This window comes from Austrofundulus limnaeus, unplaced genomic scaffold (assembly GCF_001266775.1).
Source record: "Austrofundulus limnaeus strain Quisiro unplaced genomic scaffold, Austrofundulus_limnaeus-1.0 Scaffold566, whole genome shotgun sequence".
NCBI classification, from domain to species: Eukaryota; Metazoa; Chordata; class Actinopteri; order Cyprinodontiformes; family Rivulidae; genus Austrofundulus; species Austrofundulus limnaeus.
In genome coordinates, this window is record NW_013952968.1 from 90,798 (window position 1) to 101,308 (window position 10,511).

At 39.0% G+C, this 10,511-nt stretch overlaps 1 protein-coding gene across 3 annotated transcripts in view; it reads right to left on the reverse strand.

Annotated features, from left to right (window-relative positions):
- LOC106530838 (cadherin-10) overlaps window positions 1-9,130 on the reverse strand; it is a 36,180-nt gene extending 27,050 nt beyond the window's left edge. The window contains exons 1-3 of one of the 3 annotated variants that reach the window (XM_014026544.1): window positions 8,946-9,130; window positions 8,664-8,874; window positions 416-757 (exon numbers count right to left, since the gene is read on the reverse strand). In XM_014026544.1, coding sequence (XP_013881998.1) covers window positions 416-625 — 210 coding nt within the window. In that variant the 5' untranslated portion in view covers window positions 626-757; window positions 8,664-8,874; window positions 8,946-9,130. The remainder of the gene's footprint in view (window positions 1-415; window positions 758-8,663; window positions 8,875-8,945) is intronic. The other 2 variants (XM_014026546.1, XM_014026545.1) reach the window with 2 other exon arrangements.
- Between the last annotated feature and the right edge of the window lie 1,381 nt (window positions 9,131-10,511).

Sequence of the window (10,511 nt, forward strand, 5' to 3'; positions counted from 1 at the left end):
TTATTGGTCACTAATATCTAAATTGGTCAAAACTAAAGATTTCTATGAGTCATACGATTTGGATGTTTGCTGTTACACGAATAATAATTGTGATGCCAACTAGAATTACTTCAAAAATGAAAATGAAAAATAGTCAGGTTAAAAAAGCCATGTTTTTTTTTAAGTTGTGTAATATAAAAAAAAATAAATCAGCCGGTTTGGTTTTGGTATGTAACATTACATTTTAAATAGTGCATGAAAAGCAGAAGAGATAGCATTGTATGGGCTCATGTGGATCTGATTGCTCCAGTTAACTCTGCCCGTAACAGCCAGATATCTGGCAGCCCATCCATTTCCACCCAATTACATCAAACACTGCTTCAACAAGCAGAACCTTCTATAATTAGTCTACAGACAATGCATTTGGACACCTTACCTTGCCGACATATTGATGGTCATTTCCTGTGTATTCCTCAAGCAGAAAGAATTGATTCCACATCCAGCCCCGTTTGGAACGCTGCAGAACTTTCCCGTCACTCTCTGGCATTCCAAAAAGGTTCTCAATATTCCCAGGCAAGAAAGGAAGGGCCGTACTGGGCCACAGGCTGGTGAGCATCAGGAGTAGCAGAGCCTGATTGCTTATCATGGTATCCAATCAGCTGGGAAATGGTTTGCAATGACTTCTGAATTATGGTAATAGGCTTCTGAGAGGATAAACACTGGAAGGTAGCCTCATCAGAACACACATTGTATCCTTTTACTTATGCCCTTCAGATTTCTGTGAAGAGAGGAAACTGCAGTTAACAGTAGCATTGTGGCTTTCATGTTCAATAATGTCAACATTGTAAAAACTGCAGATGACAACATAATGCTGCAACGTCATCAGAGCAATGCYTATGCCATTTGTGTGTAACTGATAGAATGCTACTTTGTTCATGGAATCGTACTAAAAGGGAGAAACATCCATGTTAAATTTGTCAATATGAAACATTAATAGTATCCAAAAACATGGCATCACTTGGCCTCCAGTACTAGCGTAAAGAACCTCAGAGTGACATTTGACCAGGATCGTTTTCTTCCACCTGTGCAATATTATTAAAATTAGAAACATCTTGTCCCAAAAATAACACAGGAACAGCTGGTCCATGCATTCATTTCATCTAGGCTGGAATATTGTAATTCTTTATTATCAAGATGTTCTATATTTCTCTTCTATAAATAAAAAAATGCACCTGGACCTATCTTTCTGGGTTTGTCTGTGTTTCTTTTCTGTTCTCCCAGGCCCCAGCTGGTCAAGTCAGATGGTTGCCYGTTCTGARCCTGSTTCTCCTGGAGGTTTCTTTACGTTAGAACTGAGTCATTCCTTCCCACTGTTGCCAGTGTGCTTAGTCAAGMTGATGGATTGCACCATGTACAAGATTTGACAAATGTTGCTGGTTTCCCCAGAAAGACAACCTTTCCACTTATTGGCATATCTTAATGTATTGTGTATGATTGTTGCATCAGTGAACTGTGATGTAACCTTTTGCACACTCATCTCTAGAAATAGGCACTATCTTCTCCACAACCCAGAAAAACACGTTTACTGTTATGATTATGTGGAATTAACCCTGAATTTGAATCTGACTTATTTTCTAAGACAACCTTTTTTGTGAGATTGCACTGTTCAAGTAAAATGGACTGAATAAATTAAAATAAGTATTCAAGACAGTTCAATGTCTAAGAAACTTAATCATGTTTTTTTTACTATTTATTTATTTTCTTAGACATCAGTGTCAAACTTGAAGCAAAAGTAAAGATAAAAACAAAAGCTTACTTGTTGGCCGTAAGAACTGCTCAATAATGACATGAGTGAGCCACTGTAGCTTCCTGTGTTAGATCTGAGATCACAAGTTTGAGTTTTATTGAAAACCCTGATTTAAGCATCAAATCTCACAATATTTTTTAGACAAAAAAATAGAAAGTCACTGATGAACAACTATTACATGCCTGTCTTTAAAGTTGACTAAAGTGCATTACAATGCACTACAGTAATGCACTTTATACTGATCACTTTAAAATATAACTATAGAGGCGACTTCGGTGTATTAAAACTCTGCATTAGGCTGCTATAAAAACCAAGAGGATAGAGTGTATTAGCTTTAGCTGCTCTGCRCTGGCTTCCTGTTCCTTTTAAAATTGATTTTGAAAGGTCTCCTTACATATAAAGCTCTTAATAGCCAACAGCCAAGTTGCTTTACAAATTCACCTCTGTAAATATATGCTTCTGAGAAAATTGCAGTATCTACTGTCAGTTTATTGAGGCCTCCTCACAACATTATATTTATGATAATTCATAATCAGTTAGTTACACCCAAAGCTTTAGAATGCTCTTCTTATTGTAGCAAAATATTTGCTAAAACAAAAGAAAATTTAAAATTTATACATGCACATCAGCTTTTAATTTGTAATCAAGTTTAACCACTGCTGACTTGTTTTTTAGCTCATATTTTATAATAGATTTTTTCTCTATTTTTATTTTATTCCATTTTATTTTTATTATTATTTTTTCTTTTTTGCATAATTACTAATGCTGTTTGTCTAACTGCTTTTTTGTGTGCTTTGAGTTAGTCCTGGGAGTATATGTTTGGCATGGCCGTCTACTTCTACCACATCCAATTTAACTCATCTGTAAATTTGCTTGAGCTATAACCATTTATGTGTTCCCTAAGGTCAGTTGGCTGAGGTGACCATTTCGAATGAAGTTGAGTCTAAAACTCGACAAGTCATAATTTGCACAAAATGACTATTCTGCGAAAGTTTTATTTATTTATTTATTTATTTATTTATTTATTTATTTATTTATTTTGTGGTTGATGAGACATTTCACTCACAGAGTTGATTCTGAAACTTAAAGGTAGCATTTTAAAAACAGATCTTGAAAGATGTGTTGAGAATTAATTCCTGCTCTGCTACATCAAAGTTTATCTCAGTATCTGTAAAACTGAATGAGTTGCAGTCCTTTTGGTGATTCCAACATTTGGTTGACCGTGGTGGTCCTTGTAAACCGWATCGATTCCAAAAGTTAAGCAGCTGTACAATTTAATCCAATGWTGATTTTTATTAAAATTTCCACAGTGATTAACTGGATATTTTGCAAACAAAACATACAAGCACAGTCACACATAAACACACAAACACAAAGGCCAAAAACATAATCACCCATTGGCAGTGGGCAACAATGACTGGGAAGTATCGAGTGCATGGCAAATTTTATTATAGTTGCTCATGTTCCTTTTTTTAATATGATGGTATTATTTTAACAGCAATCTTTTCTGATTAGCAATCATTTGTCTATTATTACATTATTCAGTSTATTACTCAGGTTATATAACTTACAGACTTTTGTTCTTTGTTGGGTTTTTACTTTCATTACCGACACTGACATCTCACAAAACCCATATAATTTATTTTCAGCCTATTTTTTTCCCCACAACTCACCTATAATCATTTGCAAATGTCCACTTTTCCGAGGCCAATAATTTGAGTTTATTATGTGTGAATAATAGGCGCAAGCAGCACTTCACTAATTATTACTTACATTAGGCTGCGGATGTGCTTCAAAGCCACTGAGCATGTTTGAAAAGCTTTTCGAAGAAGGCGGCTGCTGGCGCCGAGCACTTTTGACGTGGTGGTGGTGGTGTGTGTGTGTGGGGGGGGGGGGGGGTAAAAGACACCGCCCCAACGCCTTCTTCCCAAACTCGGATTTTATTTTTATGTCTTGCTTCACACTCATTCAGTCACAGTGTGCAGCTCCTCTGCTAACATGTGAAAATGGATTGTGTTGCTGAAGGGGAAGTCTCTCTTTTTTTCCCCCATCTCTTCATCTTCTCTTCTCCCCACCTTTCCCCATATTTCACACCTACTTACAATCTTTAGCTCCACTTCATTTTGTCTCCATAACTGATAAGTGCATTCACTGATTTGCACCCCCACCCCACCTCCAAGATGGTGTGATGTTCTCTAAAGAAGCAAAATCCACGAGCATTACTAAAACTGCCAAAAAATAAAAAAGTAAAAAAAATCCCCAGGTATGTGTGGAGTTGTGTGCCTGCGACAAGCCAATTTGTGTTTTTGGCAGTCTTCGTCCAATACCTCACCAAGGTTGTGTCCCCAGCAGGACTGGCCCTGATAGGTAATTTGGCGCTGCATGCATAATTAATGGTCTTTTGGAACTTAGTCCTAATAAATCTTTCCACTCTTTCTAAAAGAACCCATTTAGTAAGGTTCCAGCTCAAAGGCTGGAGTTGTAGAATTATCTCAACAAGGATTTACAGTGTTCCTCTGAGAAAACTGTGGTAAAAAGCCACATGCAAGACAGTTCTTCTGTATTTGGTCTGAGGTTTTAAATTAATACTGACAGTTGAGTTTGATTTGCTTCTGTCTATAAAGAAATAATTCCGGTTTTATTGTTGTTCACAGCCAAAACGTAAAAGACAATAATGCTTTGTCGAAGTGGAAGTGTTGGCGTGTCCGTTAATGAAATGTAATGTAATGAAAATGAAGTAATGAAACTCACAGAATGTAATAATTGGATTAATTTACAAAAGATTAAGATTTAGAGGCAGTCAAATTCAAGATGGYGGCTACTATCAGATTTTCTTAGAAAACACCAGTCTTGGTGTTAAGACCACTTTTTGATGGTCTTGGTCTTGTCTCAGACTYAACAGCATTTGAACTCGGTCTTRTTTTGATCTYGAACGTTGATGACTCAGAATTTTATTTCAAGACCACAACTGTGGWAATATCCAACCCATTCTCACTCCCAACACATCAACATAGTGACACTTGGTTAGGTAACCGTCTGCGTCCAGCTTCCGACGYGTCAGGTACCCCCACCCCCCATGTGTTGTCAAATTTTTTTGAAAAGAGTAGAAAATGCATGAAGCTAACCATCCCAGACCCTAAATTTAACTTATGTTAGCCCTATACAGCCTATTCCTGACACCAGTACCTAAAACTAACCATTAATTCTGATCCCTCATATTAACCATTTTTGAAAATGTAGAGAAGGCGCGAGAACTAACCATCCCAGACCCTAAACTTAATTTCTATTAGCCATATACAGCATATCCCCGACCTCAGTACCTAAAATGAMCCAATAATCCTGATCCTTCATATTAACCTGAGACCCCCAACTCAAAGACCCCTAAGTGGCACAAYGCGAGGGGGGTACCCAAAGCGTCAAATCTGGATKCAGRCGATACCTGACCAAGCATCAATATGTTGACGAGTCGTTAGTGAGAACATGTTAAAAGATCACTAAATAGAAAGACTATTGCCCAGTTTATTTGCTAATATCTTTGCTTTCATTGGATTTAAAACATACTGATTCAAATCCAAACCTGACTCATTGCTATTTATGTATTTTTTGTTACTGCATGTCACCCAACCACAACACCCTTCACTCACACGCTTGCACTCCAGGAAAGTGAGCTGAGAGACTTGTTAGAAATCATGCAGGCTTTAAAGTCAACATAATAAAACAAAAATAAATGTTACTTTAACTTCAAGCACTGACTATTTGCAAGAGTTTAATGTGTGATGGGATTTGTTGATTGGAGGTCTGTTTTTCCTTTATGGTTTTGGTTATTTTTGCACACAAAATGTGACATACGTGTGACACGTGAATCCCAGAAATCAGGAAGCGCCGCCTTGCAATTATTTTAGTCTGATGCTTGTGATTGCATTTTCTAATTATCATTCCAGCCTGTCCTTGAGATTTAATAGCATTCTGGATGTTAATCTTTGATGTGGTGTGCCTATTAAGCATTAGGCCAGTGTTTCTTTGCAGAATTCTTCCAAACACTCAATTAAAGGATGAAGGGAATGTGCTGAATCCATGCCAGATCCTATAGGCTCAAGCTGAATTATCTCGACTTATTCAGCCTATTAAAAAGTGGGGTGTCTTAAAAGAAATTGTTTATGACTAGATTAAGTTGTAGGCAGCTTATATGGCTTGGCATTAAAACACACAGATGCTGAGAGGCTAAATTGTTAAATATGCTTTTAAGGGATGTCTAAGGGTGGTATTTATATATATTTTCCTAATCTTGGCAAATACACATTCTGGCTGGCAACAACTCCACTGTGCTCCATTCCTTTAATCTGCAAATTATACATTCTTGTTTTGCTGAATAGGAATATCTTTGATCAGATATAAACGAGCTGGTCGTCAGGATGTGCTTCCTAGAAAAGCGCAGCCTTTGCACATTGGCCTGCATGAATTTTCATGCATGTGCTTTTCGAAATTGAACATGCAAGCTTCTCTTAAAAAAGTCTCTGCAACTAAGCACTTTTGTAGATTCTCTAACTTTGGGAAAACAACAAATATAGCCGCAAAATGCTCCAGAGGTTTGGCTGCTTAAGTTTTTTTAACAGTCTTACGAGCATAAGAAATGCATAAATATATACTGAATACACTGAAAACTGTTAAATCTATAAAAGTCACTTTTTTCAGGAAAAAGAAGCTGATGATTCTAAATCCATGAACATTTCCCCATCGGTGCAGTGTTTTAATAAAAGTAAGTAATTAAAATAAAAAAAGCTTTCACTGAGACCCTTGTAGAAATATATTACAGTATAAAAGGACTATATATTTTTTTCTTTAAAGTGAAATGCATTTCCTACTTATTATCACAAAAAGGCTTTCATTAGTCACACATATAGATATATTTATGAACAGATGCAGTGTTACATAAATGTTGGAGCGTTTAATTAAGCAACTATCCAARACCTCCTTCCTCCCACATACAGTTTGAAACTTCTGACTTTCCTACACCATTTGAAAGCTACCAATGTGATCAAACTATTCAATAATGTTATTTTTTAATAGAAATGATTATATATTAAAAAAATACAGTCTTTGGCAAAGACTGGAAAAGGAGGTGACAAGGTCACTGAGGTGGTGGTGTTAGTTTTTATGTACAGGGACAGTTCATTTGTCCAGTACCATATTTTATGACTGGTAAATGCATTATTTATGAAATAACTAAAGCTAAAAGCAGACAAAYATACAGAATGTTTTCTAGAACTTTGTGCCATTTGATTGGCACCTGGTGTGTCTCCTTTGATTGCCTGACAAACCTGCACGGACAGAGTATAAATCTAGCATGGGGTGGGGGGGGGGGGGGTGTGCACTGGCAAGCAAGCACCCGTGCAAACCTCCACTTGGTGGAGCCCTAAACCTTCCCAAAGTCAGACTTTAGAGGCTGCAGTCTTTGACAAACCTMAACAAGCCTTTCTCAAATATATTTTTATTTTATTTTCATTTTATTTTTTAAATCCTCAAAGCAATTTTGTCATACGATGAACACTTCCTTGTTGAAAAGCAACTGAAAATTGAGTGCAGAGGTTTTAAAAAAATATATTGTTAACAATGGAAGCATTGTTTAATTTTGAGCCTTTCTGCTATTTAGAAAACATTAAAAGACAAACTTTATACGTCTAGTCACAGTCCTGGATCTCAACAGAGACTTTGATGATGGCTGACCAGGTTTTGGAGCCATAATGTTAAATATACTCCTAAAAGAAAATCCAAGACATTCATTCCAAACAAAGTTTTGATTTATTCTGATTTTGTTCTACCGCTTTACCATTTCCTCACTCCTCCAAATRAATATTCATGTCTAATCCTTCAAAACATGCTGCATGGATGCCTATGAGAGCCTCTCTGCCTGCGTAGGAGAGCAGATTTCCACCTCTTTTCATTTTAACGCTGAAAGGTCACTCCACATTTGACAATGATTCAAGGAGCGTGTTAATGGCTAATTTGCACTAAACAATAATGGCATTACATAGGCGACCAGGAGCGTGCCACTAAACCACACAACCCAACACTTGGGTGCCTGTAGATGTTTGTGAGAATAGAGAACACAGAAGACTAGGCAGCTAGGAAAGAGTTATACAAAAAATAAATAAATAAATAAATAAATAATAATAACAAAAGACTGTCAGGGCTGGATTAAGTCTGTGCTTTGGAGCACATGTACACGCTTTAACACTGTTTGGCTGCTCTTCTTGAACACCACGATAAACACCTTGAAGCGTTTCTGGAGATATGAATGGTACGGCGCCTCTCCATCAAATCTGCCCACAGCACATCGCAAGTACAATTCTCCCTGACTGCACACACACACACACACACACACACACACACACACACACACACACACACACACACACACACACACACACACACACACACACACACACACACACACACACACACACACACACACACACACATAGCTTTGTTAAAACTCATAAAAATACTCCCACATACTCAAATGCACAAATTTTCAGAAATAAAGTCATATGAACTACACATTTTCTCAAACAGGTGCATCCACCTGCTGTGCAGATGTATATAAATTTATGAAGGCATTTTTGGGACTAGTTAAATTTAGCAGAATGAATGACAAAGTTAATATCAGGCTACGTTAAAACACTCAGAATTATCCCAAGCAAAAACACCCACCCTAAAGTTGCACATAGCACTCATGACAGGTGTCATGAGAATGGATTTAATGAGAATGAACAGATGCTAAGAAAAAAAAAAAAACATGCAAGGTTGGTTTATTAAATGTATTATTAATGATCATTAAGTTCAGTTTATCAAAAGACAGATGCTTAAATCTACTTACAATGTGGAGTTTATGTCATTATCAAGCACGCTCCGTACACACACGCTCCAACCTGAGTACTGAAGCAGAAATCTAATTATTTTCTAGTTCACTCAATGATGCTGTTTTCAGCCCCCTTGAAGTTGCACACTTCTTTTTCATGAGATATGTGCTCACTGCTGCGTTTAGTCTGGCTTTGTCACAGTGCAAAGAGCAGATCATCCCCTGGAGTCTGGAGGCAGAAAAAAATACAGATTCAGCCGTAAAGCATTCATCAGGAAAGCAAAAAAAAAAAGCCCTTACCTTTGGTTTTTACAGCTTTAGCATCCATCTGTGTCTCTGAGTGTGCTGTGGTGTGTTCCTTCGCAGTGCTTAGCAGGGAAGAGTCTGACTCCTGACGGCAGTGCTTACATTCCAGGACTGACAGCAGCACAGCTGAATGTGTATAGAACTGTGTGTGTGTGTGTGTGTGTGTGGAGGAGAGAGGGTCCCCTGCTTGCTCCCCCTCCCCTTCTCTCTATGCCTCTCTCTTCCCTCCTTCGCTCCGTTACTCCTCCCCGCTCTCTGGCTCCTCTCCCCTTTTCCTTCCTCTTCTACACTTTCTTTCTGCCATCTCTTCTCGCGCGCTCTCTCTCTCTCTCTCTCAGCGTCTTTCTCCTTCCTCTGCCTCCACCTCCTCCTCCTCTCTTCCGCAATCCCCTCCTCTCTCTTCCTCAAGCAGTGCATCAATCCTGCCGGTGGATGTCACTGAGGCTGTGGCGACTCTGCCCCTGATTGGCTGCCATTCACAAGTTACTGATAAAGACAGGGAGAGAAAAAAAATGAGGCGGGGGGTGGGGGTGTGACCGGCCTTACATCCCAGTGAGAGTCAGTGAGGACTGGAGGAGGTTAGAGGCTGACGGATCGTCTGAACGGTGCTTGATGTCCAAAGTAATCTGCTCCGTCTAATCTTCTTTCAGTGACAGTGGAATGAAGGAGAAAAGGGCCATAACTTGTAAATCAGCCACACAGTGGGGGGGGGGGGGGGCAATGAGGAGAAGGAGGGAGGAGTTGGACTTCGTTTTGCCCCGCGCATCTTCATCTTTCGTTCTGCCGACTTGGCCTGTGGTTCGCGGCAGGTGCACATGCAGTCCAGGCCACTCTGTCATCTCTTCTCATTACGTGCCACATGTTGGATGCATATCAATCCGTCTCCCCGTACAGCACATGCTATTGAGAGTGAAATAACATTTCAGTTCAACTGAAGGGAGCAGAGGGAGGGGAATGATAGATCATGTAGGTATTTGATAGTGTGAGACAGAAGGGATGATACATCCTCAGATGTCAGCATCCTGTCCCCAACATATACTAGRGCAGATAAATGCTCAGTTATATATGCACAGGGGACACAGTCCTTGTGACGCTTGATGCATAATTTAAGAAAAGGCAGCAGTTTCAGTGGCCAGACCCCATCTGAGATTCAAGTTTTCTTGTCCTGATATCAGTATGAATAGATTATGAGCGGCTAACTTTCTGTGCCGGATAAATAAAAATGCAAACAGGCCAAACTAATTAACATCCAAAACGAGGAACGAGGTAGCCTCCTTCTGATTCTCAGCCAAGTCCTAACACTTCATAACTCAGCCCCTCTTTGGGTTCATGGTGCTGGAAGATTAAGAAGTAGGTGAGAGTTTGTGTTTGTTCTTCTGCGCATGTGTTGGATATTTCCATGTAAGGATGTGAGGGTCGAGGTGTTTACTTTTCTTGTGCGCGTGCAAGATGCACGTGTGAGTCTGTGTGTGGTGTGCCTTGCTAACAAGCCACTGAAAAAGGAGGCAATTTTGTACCCCTCTCTCTCTCTCTCTCTCTCTCTCTCTCTCTCTCTCTCTC